Below are 16199 nucleotides of genomic sequence, written 5' to 3'. Positions count from 1 at the left end.
CTCCTCCTCTCTCTGTCCTCTCCTTCTTCTCCTCTCTCCATCCTGTCCTTCTCCTCTCTCCATCCTGTTTTTCTCCTCTCTCCATCCTGTTCTTCTCCTCTCTCCATCCTGTCCTCCTCTCTCCATCCTGTCCTCCTCTCTCCATCCTGTCCTTCTTCTCCTCTCTCCATCCTGTCCTTCTCCTCTTTCCATCCGGTCCTTCTCCTCTTTCCATCCTGTCTTTCTCCTCTCTACGTCCTCGCCTTCTTCTCCTCTCTCAGTCCTCTCCTTCTTCTCTTCTCTCCATCCTGTCCTTCTCCTCTCTCCATCCTGTACTTCTTCTCCTCTCTACGTCCTCTCCTTCTTCTCCTCTCCACGTCCTCTCCTTCTTCTCTTCTCTCCATCCTGTCCTTCTCTCTCCATCCTGTCCTTCTCCTCTCTCCATCCTGTCCTTCTCCTCTCTCCATCCTGTCCTTCTCCTCTCTCCATCCTGTCCTTCTCTTCTCTCCATCCTGTCCTTCTTCTCCTCTCTCCATCCTGTCCTTCTCTTTCCATCCTGTCCTTCTTCTCCTCTCTACGTCCTCTCCTTCTTCTCTTCTCTCCATCCTGTCCTTCTTCTCCTCTCTCAGTCCTCTCCTTCTCTTCTCTCCATCCTGTTCTTCTTATCTTCTCTCCATCCTGTTCTTCTCCTCTCTCCATCCTGTCCTTCTTCTCCTCTCTCCATCCTGTCCTTCTTCTCCTCTCTCCATCCTGTCCTTCTTCTCCTCTCTCCATCCTGTCCTTCTTCTCCTCTCTCCATCCTGTCCTTCTTCTCCTCTCTCCATCCTGTCCTCCTTCTCCTCTCTCCATCCTGTCCTTCTTCTCCTCTCTCCATCCTGTCCTTCTTCTCCTCTCTCCATCCTGTCCTTCTTCTCCTCTCTCCATCCTGTCTTTTTTTCTCTTATGCTCCGTCTATCTGTTTCAGACACAAGTGCTAGACTAAATAATGTCTGTATGTCCAGTATGTCTAGACACCTGGATGGACTAGGCAGGTAGACAGTGATGCAGACTCAGTCACTCTTCCATCTTTAGACAGGGCATTCTGAACATCTGGGAGCCTCCTGTTCACCACTATCTGTCAGACTACAGTCCACTGTCAAATCTTGGCCTTAGGTTTGGTACTGTACATCATACCTGTGTCAAATACATATGTCAAATCTGTTCAAATACTTTAGCTGGGCTTCATTTGGTTTGCCCGGTACATCAGAACCAATGGCATAGTCCCAAAAGTGCAAATTCCAAGCTAAATCAAATGCATGTCTGCTAGAGGTTTACTGTACACAGCTTCCGATGTTCTTGGATGCCATGGAAGGTTGAATTAGCCAATCAACTGGCTAAAGATTAACTCTCGGGGTGGAATCTGATTGGCAGCCAGTAATGCATTTTTTAAATTTTTTAACTTTCCAACTATTGGAATGAAACAATATTTGTGCAACACCTACCAACCTCGCTGAGAGGTTCTTTCAGTGTAATGGCTGAGGTTCTGAGGTTGAGTCCCAGTCAGGCTTCCCCTTGAATCTGCAGCAGTACTATAATTCTATGCTTATGGTGTTTAACTGACAGAAGGCTTTAGACTGGGCTTGATTTAAACACCAACGTCACTGACTCTCATGTTCTGTGAGATTAAATTAATTTAAATATAATTGTTTTACGTTACCTTTTTCCCCAAAGTAGAACTTAGATGGTGCAGATGGAATTTTGTCAAATACACCAGCCTGGCTGGCAGCTGTGTTGAAACTAGAGGAACCAACTCAAGACTAAAGCCTGTCTGGAAAGGTACCATTGGAGTAGCAACTGTTGCCATTCTTGGGGCTTGTTCTCTTTTGTCAAAGATTCACACATGGATCCAAGTTATTATGTCCCAATATTAGAATGTAGTGAATAATAACAGACTATTGACTGTACTGTATTGTTAGATGATGATATGTAGCAACTAGGTAGACAACAGTGGACAGGTACTGAACTATAATGACCCTTCACCATGTGTTGTCTAGCAATTCTAGACATGTGGTTCTCACCTGCCAGACACAGTATACAGTCTGAACATTTGATCTTTTCCCCTCAGTCTGTCTATCTGTCAGTCTGTCTATCTGTCAGTCTGTCTATCTGTCAGTCTGTCTATTTGTCTGAACAATGTATGTGTTTCCTCTCTGTCTGTCTGTCAGTCAGTTTCTCTGTCTGGACAATTTACATTCTTTCCCATCTGTTTGTCTATCCATCTGCCTGTCTGCCTGTCCGTTTGTCGGTCCGTCCTTAAGTCAGTCTGTCTATCCATCCATCCTTCAGTCAGTCAGTCAGTCAGTCTGCCTGTCTGTCTGTCCATCCTCCAATCCTACAGTCTATCCATCTGTCTGTCCGTCCGTCAATCTGTCCGCCCGTCAATCTGTCCGCCCGTCAATCTGTCCGTCCGTCAATCTGTCCACCCGTCAATCTGTCCGTCCGTCAATCTGTCCACCCGTCAATCTGTCCGCCCGTCAATCTGTCCGCCCGTCAATCTGTCCGCCCGTCAATCTGTCCGTCCGTCAATCTGTCCACCCGTCAATCTGTCCGCCCGTCAATCTGTCCGCCCGTCAATCTGTCCGCCCGTCAATCTGTCCGCCCGTCAATCTGTCCGCCCGTCAATCTGTCCGCCCGTCAATCTGTCCACCCGTCAATCTGTCCGCCCGTCAATCTGTCCGTCCGTCAATCTGTCCGTCCGTCAATCTGTCCGTCCGTCAATCTGTCCATCCGTCAATCTGTCCGTCCGTCAATCTGTCCGTCCGTGGTTTGGTTTGCTGCCTTTGTGAAGCTTGACTTAGGAACCGAGCTCAGTCATGACTCACACTGTCGTTTCCCATGACCTGTAAAGGTTTTAGCATGCGTCACAGACTCCATTACATGGCGATGTGGCCAGAGGCAGTTTGTCGGTGTAGTCTCCAAAACGGTTCCCTGTGATACTTAGTCTCCTGACTGTAGAATGGAGGATATAGTTTTGTGAGCAGGAGCAGAATGCTGGTCCGCGGTGAGCCGGGACATATGTCACCCCCGCTGAATCCCGGGATGGCAGCCAAGGAAGGGTAGGATAAAAGAGGAGAGGAAAGCGAGGGAGGACAAGGGGAAAGGAGAGAGGCTGAGTTATCACATTGAGCACAATCACTGGACCGTATCGTCTATTCCCTGTTGTAATCTATTCTGTCACGGTAATACTGGGGCACTGACAGGGACAATGTGTGTGTGTGTGTGTGTGTGTGTGTGAGAGTTTGTGTGTGGCTAATATGGCAAGTAATACGGTTCATATAGTGGGTGTGTCCGCCACAAACACACACATTTACATCCATTACCATGCAACAGGTGTGCATCTGTTCCAGTGTGTGTGGTTATGCAAAGAGACCCAACACCTATTCTACCGCCTGGTGTGTGTTTGAGCGGACGCGGGGGCTGGCCCCACTTTAGGCTGTTTATGTTGCTATTCCAAGCCTTCCTCTTCGCTGTACTAAAATGTTACTGCTGGACTGCTCAGAATATTGATGGTCTCAACGCCTCACCTGTGTGCCATTAAACATTCATAGGAGCCTTGTGGTGCGCTGTCTGTGACAGCAGAAGGTTGGCCACGGAAATGTATTACCTGCTGAGGCTGGTAGCCTAGCAGTCAAAAGTGTTGGGCCACTAACCGAAAGATTTCTGGTTCAAATCCGCAAGGTGTAAAAATCTGCTGTTCTGCTCCTGAGCAAGGCAGTTAACCCCCAGTATCAACTGCTCTTCAGGCACCGATGACTACGATTAAGGAAGCTCCCTGAACCTCTTCAATTCGGAGGGTTTGGGTTAAATGCAGAAGGTTGTGCAACTGACTAGGTATCCCCTTCCCTATTTAATGGAGGTATACTGCCACCTTGTGGTAGAATGGGGAAACACTGTTTGGAGAGGAGTGGGGTGAAGTTGGCCCGAGATGCTGATTGTGGGTCAGTTTGGCATTTTCCCCACTAATGGTTGTTAGCATCCAATTGGCTCATTCATCCCCCCTCCTCTCCCCTCTAACTATTCCGCAGGTCGTTACTGTAAATGAGAATGTGTAAAATAAAGGTTCAGCCTGGAGCGTGGATAGAAACAGATCAGTTGTTTCTGGTTTCACAGAGAACGAAACATGAGAGGAACAATAGGTGAAATGAAGCTACATTAAATGAAGGCTTTGGAATTCAGGTTTAATAAAGACACTCTTTTTCTTCTTCGTTTTGTCTTCTCTTGTGAAATGAACAGGTGCCAACGCTCAGTTAATCTGGCCTTTATTGTCCCCCGAGGCTGAGAGAAATCCCACTCAACTAAAAGATGCAATGGAAGGGATGCAGAGACGCACATCTTCTGATGCTGAATACAGACTGATATACAGACATCCCTGCAGGACATCTGCAGTCCTCCAACCCAGAATTCTGGGAAATGGAATGGAATCTTGCCACACTAAACCACTAAACCAGTCATATATCTGCTCTTCCCCCAGCATGTCGGACGGCGGAGCCTGCAGACCTAGTGTTCTTGGTGGATGAGTCGTGGGGCGTGGGCCAGACCAGCTTCTCCAGGGTTAAAGACTTCATCTCGGCCATCATCAATTCCTTTCAGGACAGCGTGGTGGGGTCCGAGGGCATCCGCTTTGGCGTCACCGTCTACGGAGATATACCCAGGTCTATATGGCTATAGGTCTGCCGGGTTGGGCAATGTTATCCGCAAAGGTTACTTAGGAACATTTCTGTATTTGCATAAACATTCCTTTACCCCTCTCTCCAGGGGTAAGATCTGGCCCTGCAGGCTTTTGGTACACCTAATTTAACTAATTAACTAGTCATAGTCTTCAATCAGACAATAATTGGTGTTACTGCTTTGTCTTTGTCTAAAACATCTTCAGTCAATTCCTAAAGATATTTTCCTAACTCCAGAGTTGCAAAGAAGCTCGGGGACTTTTGCTCTGCCTGTATTAGGCCCTGTTAGGATCCATAGAGCCTCGCTGCTGATCAGTATAGACAGGCTGTTCAACCCAGGAATGACTCTTCTGCTCTCTCTCTCTCTCTCTCTCTCTCTGTCTTCAGGATGCGTATCGCCCTGACAGACTACAGTAGTCTCGAGGAGGTCCTGAGGGCAGTAAAGGACCTCCCCTTTGAAGGCGGGGCCAGTCGAACGGGCGACGCCCTCCAGTTCCTGGTGGATTATGTCTTCAGTGCGGCTATCACCAGGGACAATACCCCCAAGGTTAACTACTGTGCATCTCAGGAGATTGCTATATGTGGTCCCTGGGATGTTACGCACTTCTCCAGGCATTGTGAGATCTGATAGTTAGCAACCACAGGAGGTTGGTGGCACCTTTATTTGGAAGAACAGGCTCGTGGTAATGACTGGAGTGGAATCGGTGGAATGGTCAAATATATAAAACAAATGCTTCCCAGTTGATTGATACCATTCCATCTGCTCCGTTCCGGACATTATTTTGAGCCGTTTCCCCTCAGCAGCTGTTAGCAACTGCACTTCTCCTTGAAGTGTTACACTGCACTATCCCAGCTGCACCTGGGATAACATGTCAGTCATTTAGATTCTTCACAGCCCTGCAAGTCTCTCACACACACACACACACACACACACACACACACACACACACACACACACACACACACACACACACACGCACACACACACACTGCAAGTCATGCTGAACCACAGCTGATGTGGCAGAGAGAGAGAGCAGGATTAGGCTGACATATTTGATTTCACCACTCAGAAGGCTGAGCACACACACCATAGCCACATCAGGTGCATATTGATGTGCTCTCACCCCCTTTTCCCCACCTCCCCCTTACCCTCTCCCCCCACCCCCATCAATTGGGGCCTTAACTTTCGACGAACTGCAGTGAATTTTTCATAATGGGGAATTATCATTCCGCAGTGTTTTAAGTTTCACACTGCGTTATTGCATTATGCATGTAATCATGAGTTAAAACATGTCAAATATCTCTAAGGACAGGGCTTGTTTTTAGAATGCATGGAAATGTGCTATTTCCAATGAAGGCAAGTGTGCTCCCTACGAAGGAAGATCTAGTTAATCTAGTAGAGCAGGACTAGTTTGTCTAGTTCTATGCAATTGTGTGTCGCTATTGGAAAGACCCTTGCAGTAAATACGAATTGTAGTTGTATATTCTGGTAGATCTGTAACATAGAGCTAGTTTGATTAGATTTTCCGTGTTTGCAGATTGCTGTCCTGATCACAAACGGCCGTTCGGATGACCAGGTGGATGGGCCGGCCAAGGCTGTCACAGACAATGGAATCTCTATTTATGCAGTGGGTGAGTCTGGAACGCTGTGATTATATATTCATACCACATCCCTGCAGAGTCCTGGAGATTCTATCCAGCTTACCTATCTGCTGTGCCTTAGGTGAAAAACGAATGTGGTATTCATGGTATATCATTGAAGTGTGTGTGCTTGTGCCTGCGTGCATTTGCAAGTGTGTGATTATGTGTGTGTTGAGCCTACGTGTGTGAATATGTGTGTGTTGAGCCTACGTGTGTACATCTGTGTATCAGTCACTGTGTGTTTTAAGTACTGCATATTGCTTACACTTCATGCACTCCATGACCTATCTACCCATGTGTGACTGCAAACAGTACATAGACATACAGTACATAGACATACAGTACATAGACATACAGTACATAGACATGCAGTACATAGACAGGCAGTACATAGACATACAGTACATAGACATGCAGTACATAGACATACAGTACATAGACATACAGTACATAGACAGGCAGTACATATACATAGAGTACATAGACATACAGTACATAGACAGGCAGTACATATACATAGAGTACATAGACATACAGTACATAGACATGCAGTACATAGACAGGCAGTACATAGACATACAGTACATAGACATGCAGTACATAGACAGGCAGTACATATACATAGAGTACATAGACATACAGTACATAGACATACAGTACATAGACAGGCAGTACATATACATAGAGTACATAGACATACAGTACATAGACATACAGTACATAGACAGGCAGTACATATACATAGAGTACATAGACATACAGTACATAGACAGGCAGTACATATACATAGAGTACATAGACATACAGTACATAGACATACAGTACATAGACAGGCAGTACATATACATAGAGTACATAGACATACAGTACATAGACAGGCAGTACATATACATAGAGTACATAGACATACAGTACATAGACATACAGTACATAGACAGGCAGCACATATACATACAGTACATATACATAGAGTACATAGACATACAGTACATAGACAGGCAGTACATATACATACAGTACATAGACATACAGTACATAGACAGGCAGCACATATACATACAGTACATAGACAGGCAGCACATAGACATACAGTACATAGACATACAGTACATAGACATACAGTACATATACATACAGTACATAGACATACAGTACATAGACATGCAGTACATAGACATACAGTACATAGACATACAGTACATAGACATACAGTACATAGACATACAGTACATATACATACAGTACATAGACATAGAGTACATAGACATACAGTACATAGACAGGCAGTACATATACATAGAGTACATAGACATACAGTACATAGACATACAGTACATAGACAGGCAGTACATATACATAGAGTACATAGACATACAGTACATAGACAGGCAGTACATATACATAGAGTACATAGACATACAGTACATAGACATACAGTACATAGACAGGCAGCACATATACATACAGTACATATACATAGAGTACATAGACATACAGTACATAGACAGGCAGTACATATACATACAGTACATAGACATACAGTACATAGACATACAGTACATAGACAGGCAGCACATATACATACAGTACATATACATAGAGTACATAGACATACAGTACATAGACAGGCAGCACATATACATACAGTACATAGACAGGCAGCACATAGACATACAGTACATAGACATACAGTACATAGACATACAGTACATATACATACAGTACATAGACATACAGTACATAGACATGCAGTACATAGACATACAGTACATAGACATACAGTACATAGACATACAGTACATAGACATACAGTACATAGACATACAGTACATAGACATACAGTACATATACATGCAGTACATAGACATGCAGTACATAGACATACAGTACATAGACATTCATTGACATGTGCATGTGCAGTGTCTCTGCTCTCCTCAGCCCAGAGACAGGAAATAATTACAGCTCATTAGCCAGTGGTGACCTAATTACAATGATTTTTCATCAGGCTTTTCTGTGCCTCCCACCCCCACTGACACGGAGGCCGGGTCCTGGCATTCATCATCCCCATAGAGGGAAGCATCAGTCTGATCAGCTAGCTCCTCTCTGTCTCTCACAGCTGGACAGAGCCAGCTAACACAGGCACTACACAGTTCACTACACAGTACACTACACCACCAGAGCAGGGGGGGGGGGGTGATCAGTCAGCACCTTATGATGTGTCTGTCTGTGGCGGGGGGGGGGGGGGGGGTTGTTATCTGTGTGTGGGGTTAGGGGAATTGTGTGTGTGTGCGTGTGTGGACATGTGAGCGTGTGTGGACATGTGTGTGTGTGTATGTCTCAGGATATATCTCTCATCTCAACACATTGCGTGAGCTCCATCACTCTAAACCCCTTGACACTCTAACAGTATGAGCAGTTAACAGAACATTGTGTCTCTCTAATCGCATTTGGAATGGAACAAGATTCACTTAATTCCCTGTACAGTACTTTGTCATGACAAATGGACACGATGATAGATCAATGCTAACTAATGAACAAAATGAATAGATAGATGTACTAGATAGGAGCAACTAGGACAGAATGGATGAACTCTCTCTAGTAGTTCTGAAAACAGATTTCTTTGCATTGCTGAATGCTATTTTGGTGCCATATTGGGTGTACTGAAAAAATCATTTTTACAACTATGTCCATTCTAGCTTTTATAGGTAGGTAGCCTAGTGGTTAGAGCGTTGGACCAGTAACCGAAAGGTTGCTGGATCGAATCCCCGAGCTCACAAGGTAAAAATATGTTGTTCTGCCCCTGAACAAGGCAGTCCATCCTTCTTTCTCTCTCCCTCCATCCTTCTCTCTCTGTCTTTCTCTCCCACTTTTCTCTCTTGTTCTTAACTTATTTGCCTAGTTAAATAAAGGTTAAATAAATAAAACATGTAAATGCTTCTCCTAGGGGTGAGAGGAGCCGACGAATCAGAGCTGCGCAGGATTGTGACTGAGCCCCACGAGGAACACCTGTTGTTAGCCGCTGACTTCTCTCTCTTGGATGCTCTCCTGCCCAAACTGTCCCGAAGAATCTGTTTCACCGCCTCTGAACCCCCACGCCCCGTCAAACACACCCCGGCTGGTGAGAATTAGTTCCAACCACTGATCCAGGATCAGATTGCTCACCTCCAATCGTAACCCTAACCATTAGAGGGGTGAAAAGAATCTGATCCTTTATCAGTGGTTGAGGGCAACTTCGAAAGTACCTACTCCTGAGAATGCCCAGAGATGTTCTGCTATGCAGGTATCTTTGTGTAGTGTGGCTAGATGTCAGCTGTACTGCCCATGGTTATTGTATATGTGTATATATTTAAACAGGTTCTTTTGTTTAGTGGTGTCTGGTACGTACTTTGTATGTTCTTTATGTTTTAACCCCTTCATGTTTCAATCTCTGTTTCTCTCCCTCCATCCTTTTCTCCCTGTCTTTCTATCTCCCTCCATCCTTTTCTCCCTGTCTTTCTCTCCCTCCATCCTTCTCTCCCTCTCTTTCTCTCCCTCCACCCTTTTCTCCCTCTCTTTCTCTCCCTCCACCCTTTTCTCCCTCTCTTTCTCTCCCTCCATCCTTTTCTCCCTGTCTTTCTCTCTCCCTCCATCCTTTTCTCTCTGTCTTTCTCTCTCCCTCCATCCTTTTCTCTCTGTCTTTCTCTCTCCCTCCATCCTTTTCTCCCTCTCTTTCTCTCCCTCCATCCTTTTCTCCCTGTCTTTCTCTCTCCCTCCATCCTTTTCTCCCCGTCTTTCTCTCCCTCCATCCTTCTTTCTCTCCCCTCCATCCTTCTTTCTCTCCCTCCATCCTTTTCTCCCTATCTTTCTCTCTCCCTCCATCCTTCTTTCTCTCCCCTCCATCCTTCTTTCTCTCCCCTCCATCCTTCTTTCTCTCCCCTCCATCCTTCTTTCTCTCCCCTCCATCCTTCTTTCTCTCCCTCCATCCTTCTTTCTTTCTTTCCCTCCATCCTTCTTTCTCTCCCCTTCATCCTTCTTTCTCTCCCTCATCCTTCTTTCTCTCCCTCCATCCTTCTTTCTCTCCCTCCATCCTTCTTTCTCTCCCTCCATCCTTCTTTCTCTCCCTCCATCCTTCATTCTCTCCCCTCCATCCTTCTTTCTCTCCCTCCATCCTTTTCTCTCTGTCTTTCTCTCCCCTCATCCTTCTTTCTCTCCCTCCATCCTTGTCTTTCTATCTCCCCTCCCCATCCTTCTCTCCCCTCCATCCTTCTTTCTCTCCCTCCATAATTTTCTCTCTGTCTTTCTCGCCCCTCCATCCTTCTTTCTCTCCCTCCATCCTTTTCTTTCTATCTCCCCTCCCCATCCTTCTATCTCCCCTCCCTCACCCCCATCATTCTCTCTCCTCTCCCTCACCCCATCCTTCTCTCTCCTCATCCCATCTTTCTATCTCCCCTCCCTCACCCCATCCTTCTCTCTCCTCTCCCCATCCTTCTCTCTCCTCTCCCCATCTTTCTATCTCCCCTCCCTCACCCCCATCCTTCTCTCTCCTCTCCCCATCTTTCTATCTCCCCTCCCTCACCCCATCCTTCTCTCTCCTCTCCTCATCCTTCTCTCTCCTCTCCCCATCTTTCTATCCCCCTTCCCTCACCCTCATCCTTCTCTCTCCTCTCCCCATCTTTCTATCCCCCTTCCCTCACCCCCATCCTTCTCTCTCCTCTCCCCATCTTTCTATCTCCCCTCCCTCACCCCATCCTTCTCTCTCCTCTCCCCATCTTTCTATCTCCCCTCCCTCACCCCCATCTTTCTATCTCCCCTCCCCATCTTTCTATCTCCCCTCCCTCACCCCATCCTTCTCTCTCTCCTCTCCCCCATCTTTCCCCCACCCATCCTTGTATCTCCCTCCCTCCATCCTTCCCTCCATCTCCCTCCCCAGTGGAGGAGCGTGTGGTGGGTCCCCGGGACCTTCAGGTGAGTGAGCTAGCCTACAGTAGTCTGAGGCTGACCTGGAGCCAGGCCACAGGGGACGTCACCGGCTACCGCCTCCTGGTCACCCCCCTCAGTCCCAAGGGACAGCTGCTGCCCAGCCTGCAGACACAGGTGAAGGGGAGGGGGGATGTTGAGAGGTTGAGATGTTGTGGTAATAATGGTGGCTAAATGCTGAATGCCATCTCAGACGATGGGCTAAAATAGGATATTAGGAGTCAAACCACCTGGGTAAAGTGCCTGGAATTGAATTGAATCAGGAATTGAATTGAAAACACTTTCTGAATTGATAACTGAATTGACTCAAAATCTTGTTGGGAGGGTAAGGAGGGAGCTGAGATATGTGAACCTGATTGGGGGGTGGAAGGTGGGTAAGGTGGTACGGGGATGGGATGTGAGAGGTGACAGGATATTGGGCCCAGGACCAGATGGTGCTGAGTACAGACACAGAGACTGACCACAGCAGGATACTGATAGATAGAGGTGTGTGTGTGTGTGTGTGTGTGTGTGGCTAGTATGCAGTGAGGGAAAATCAGAAAGCAATATCACAATGACCTTGAGCTTTACAATATACTGTAATGTACTGTAATGTACTGTACACTACTCTATTTGTTGGAGAGTGTGTGAGTGTTCAGTTTTTGTGCATCTGTACAGAACATTTGCTGACGCTTTCTTCTGAACTATATTGTGACACTCACATTCTTAGTCTTTGTTTTGGATAGTTTGGTGTGTGTGTGTGTGTGTGTGTGTGTGTGTGTGTGTGTGTGTGTGTGTGTGTGTGCGCGTGTGTGTTTTGTCTTTGTCTCGCAGGCATGGAATCTTTCCCCATTGTGTTTATTCTCTCAGTGATTTTCTACAGCTTTGCCAGAGCCACAGGGCACAGCACTGGATTCTCAGAGTGGGTTGTTTGCGTGTCCTTGCTATGACACTGGTGTAGAACTCTGGAGAAAGATATTTTAGCATTCTCTAACAGAACCATTCCTGCAGGGACAATCAAGCTATGCGGCAGTACATAACTTGTGTATTGGGTGGTGAAGTCACAGAGGAGAGGATGGATGCAATGGGTTTGAGATGTACTTGAAAGAGTACTGTGGAATAGAAAAGTGTTTTCTAACCCTAACATTACAAAAAATGTGTTTTATTGTCAAATACACTGGATAGAGGCAGTGAAATGTGTTGTTTTACAGAGTCAGTCATAGTTGTATGTGCCCCTGGAGAAAATGAAGGATAAGTGCCTTGCTCAAGGGAACATTGAACAGGTTTTTCACCTTGACTGCTACGGTGTTCAAACCAACAACCTTTTGGTTACTGGCCCAACGCTCTAAACGCTAGGCTACCTACCACCCTACAACTGTTGCACATATCAGATCTATTTCACCTGATTCCACTAGTCCATTAATTATCAAGCCCTTGTATAGTTGAATCAGGTGTGCTGGTGCTGGGAAAGAACAAATATGTGTCACGGCTGACTGAGTGGTGAAAGACTAGAATGATTACAGAGTAGAGTGATGATACACTGAGTGATGAAAGACTGGTGTAGAATGATTACAGAGTAGAGTGATTCTAGTGATGATACACTGAGTGGTGAAAGACTGGTGTAGAATGATTACAGAGTAGAGTGATTCTAGTGATGATACACTGAGTGGTGAAAGACTGGTGTAGAATGATTACAGAGTAGAGTGATTCTAGTGATGATACACTGAGTGGTGAAAGACTGGTGTAGAATGATTACAGAGTAGAGTGATTATAGTGATGGTACAATTTCTGAATACACACATGCGCGAGCACACATCCACACAAAACCATCCCCACAAACACCCTTACCAATTTCACTGAAACCTCTCCCTCTCTCCCTGTCCCTGTCCCTGTTCCTGACCCATTCCCTCTCCCTCTCCCGGTCCCTCTCCCTGTCCTTCACCCACTCCTTGTCCCTGTCCTTGACCCTGTCCTTTACCTTGTCCCTCTCCCTGTCCCTCTACCTGTCCCTTTTTCTCTCTCTCTCCTGCTCCCTCTCCTTGTCCTACTCCCTGTCCATGTCCTTCTCTCTGTTCCTTTCCCTGTTTCTCTCTCTCCCTCTCCCTATGCTTCTCTCTATTTCTGTCCCTTTCCTTGTCCTACTCCCTGTCCATGTCCTTCTCTCTGTTCCTTTCCCTGTCTCTTTCTCTCTCTCTCTCCTGCTCCCTCTCCTTGTCCTACTCCATGTCCATGTCCTTCTCTCTGTTCCTTTCCCTGTCTCTCTCTCTCCCTCTCCCTATGCTTCTCCCTATTTCTGTCCATCTCCTTGTCCCTCTCCCTCTTTCTCTCCCTGTCCCTCTCCCTGGCAATGTCCTTCCCCCTGTCCCTCTCTCTCTCCCTATCCCCTCCCTATCCTTCTCCCTGTCTCTGTCCCTCTCTCTATCCTTCTCCCTGTCTCTGTCCCTCTCCCTGGCAATGTCCTTCCCCCTGTCCCTCTCTCTCTCCCTATCCCCTCCCTATCCTTCTCCCTGTCCCTGTTCCTCTCCCTATCCTTCTCCCTGTCTCTGTCCCTCTCCTTGTCCTTCTCCCTGTTCCTCTCTCTCTCCTACTCCCTCTCCTTATCCCTCTCCCTATCCTTCTCCCTGTCCCTGTTCCTCTCCCTATCCTTCTCCCTGTCTCTGTCCCTCTCCTTGTACTGCTCCCTGTCCATTCTCTCTCCTACTCCCTCTCCTTATCCCTCTCCCTATCCTTCTCCCTGTCCCTGTTCCTATCCCTATCCTTCTCCCTGTCTCTGTCCCTCTCCTTGTACTGCTCCCTGTCCCTCTCTCTCTCCCTATCCCTCTCCTTCTCCCTGTCACTCTCCCTGGCCCTGTCCTTCTCCCTGTCCCTCTCTCTCTCCTACTCCCTCTCCTTATCCCTCTCCCTATCCTTCTCCCTGTCCTGCTCCCTGTCCCTCTCTCTCTCCTACTCCCTCCCCTACTCCCTCTCCATATCCTTCTCCCTGTCCCTCTCTCTCTCCTACTCCCTCTCCTTATCCCTCTCCCTATCCTTCTCGCTGTCCTGCTCCCTGTCCCTCTCTCTCTCCTACTCCCTCTCCTTATCCCTCTCCCTATCCTTCTCCCTGTCCTGCTCCCTGTCCCTCTCTCTCTCCTACTCCCTCTCCTACTCCCTCTCCCTATCCTTCTCCCTGTCCCTCTCTCTCTCCTATTCCCTCTCCTTATCCCTCTCCCTATCCTTCTCCCTGTCCCTCTCTCTCTCCTACTCCCTCTCCTTATCCCTCTCCCTATCCTTCTCCCTGTCCTGCTCCCTGTCCCTCTCTCTCTCCTACTCCCTCTCCTACTCCCTCTCCCTATCCTTCTCCCTGTCCCTCTCTCTCTCCTACTCCCTCTCCTTATCCCTCTCCCTATCCTTCTCCCTGTCCTGCTCCCTGTCCCTCTCTCTCTCCTACTCCCTCTCCTTATCCCTCTCCCTATCCTTTTCCCTGTCCCTCTCTCTCTCCTACTCCCTCTCCTTATCCTTATCCCTGTCCCTCTCCCTGGCCCTGTCCTTCTCCCTGGCCCTGTCCTTCTCCTTGTCCCTCTCTCTCTCCTACTCCCTCTCCTACTCCCTCTCCCTATCCATCTCCCTGTCCTGCTCCCTGTCCCTCTCTCTCTCCTACTCCCTCTCCTTATCCCTCTCCCTATCATTCTCCCTGTCCCTCTCTCTCTCCTACTCCCTCTCCCTATCCTTCTCCCTGTCCCTCTCCCTGGCCCTGTCCTTCTCCCTGTCCCTCTCTCTCTCCTACTCCCTCTCCTTATCCCTCTCCCTATCCTTCTCCCTGTCCTGCTCCCTGTCCCTCTCTCTCTCCTACTCCCTCTCCTTATCCCTCTCCCTATCCTTCTCCCTGTCCCTGTCCCTCTCCTTGTGCCGCTCCCTGTTCCTCTCTCTCTCCCTGTCCTGTGTGTGTCGTCTCAGACTGATCTGAAAGGTGATGAGAGGACATCTCTAGTGACAGAGCTGACTCCTAAGACAGAGTACTCTCTGACTGTCTACGCCATCTACCCTGGCCTCATTGGAGACTCTGCCACCATCATTACACAGACACGTGGGTTACAGAGGCACTAACATCAACAATCCCACACACAGACATGCACCCACGCTAATACACGAGCGTGTTCACACATAGTAGCGCACACAGGTAAATATTGATAAGCATAAACTCAAACAAACACCAGCTGAACACACTCACACATACACAGGTATTGTAAATATAGATCCACATGTATACTTAATCTGCATGCAGACATTCACCCACACTGAAACGTACACGTCACATACCTGTGCTCATTTACAACCAGGCATTTTCCATACACACATGCCATTTCAAATGTACTCAACGTTCCAACATATTTTCCTTCCTCTGCCTTAGCCCCTGTGCCTCCTGTCTCAAACTTCCGTGTGATGGAGGAGGGCCTCTTCTCTCTGAGGTTGGCATGGACACCACCTCTAGGGAAGCTCGAGGGATACAAGATATTCATCCCCAGATGTGAGTTGACTCCTGTATTGACATTACACCACATCATTAGTCTGATCCAGACTTGGGTTCAAGTAATATATCTTTCAAGTACTTGTAGTGTTTGTTTTAGACTGTCAAGAGTGCCAGGTGGCAGACGTTTGTACTTTTGGGACTGTTCTATTGGTCCATTGCAGTAGACAAACTTAATCAAGCACAGCTAAGGTATTTTAAATGATTTGAGTATTTGAACCCAGGTCTGGTCCCACCATAGTTCTTTCAGTTTAATTGAGGCTTCATATCATACAGGTCTCTTGAGGTTTTACAACAACTTTGACACCAGGTACAGAAGTTGAAAAGGGTATGCATACAGTGCCTTTGGAAAGCACTCAGACCCCTTGACTTTTTCCACATTTTGTTACGTTACAGCCTTGTTCTAAAATACGTACATTAAATGTTTAAAAAAT

At 47.1% G+C, this 16199-nt stretch overlaps 1 protein-coding gene across 2 annotated transcripts in view; it reads left to right on the top strand.

Annotated features, from left to right (window-relative positions):
* The window catches only part of LOC110501000 (uncharacterized), a 153453-nt gene that overhangs the window by 8795 nt on the left and 128459 nt on the right, over positions 1-16199 (top strand). For both annotated transcript variants that reach the window (XR_016486876.1, XM_090200936.1), the window contains exons 3-9: positions 4490-4670; positions 5073-5232; positions 6224-6317; positions 9271-9444; positions 11236-11399; positions 15195-15324; positions 15649-15765. Coding sequence is in view for 1 of the 2 variants with exons in the window: in XM_090200936.1 (XP_090057062.1) it covers positions 4490-4670; positions 5073-5232; positions 6224-6317; positions 9271-9444; positions 11236-11399; positions 15195-15324; positions 15649-15765 (1020 nt within the window). In the remaining variant the exon portion in view is untranslated. The remainder of the gene's footprint in view (positions 1-4489; positions 4671-5072; positions 5233-6223; positions 6318-9270; positions 9445-11235; positions 11400-15194; positions 15325-15648; positions 15766-16199) is intronic.

Source organism: Oncorhynchus mykiss, chromosome 15 (genome assembly GCF_057628025.1).
Source record: "Oncorhynchus mykiss isolate SJ-2025 chromosome 15, ASM5762802v1, whole genome shotgun sequence".
NCBI lineage: Eukaryota > Metazoa > Chordata > Actinopteri > Salmoniformes > Salmonidae > Oncorhynchus > Oncorhynchus mykiss.
This window is presented reverse-complemented; position numbering and strand designations above follow the sequence as displayed.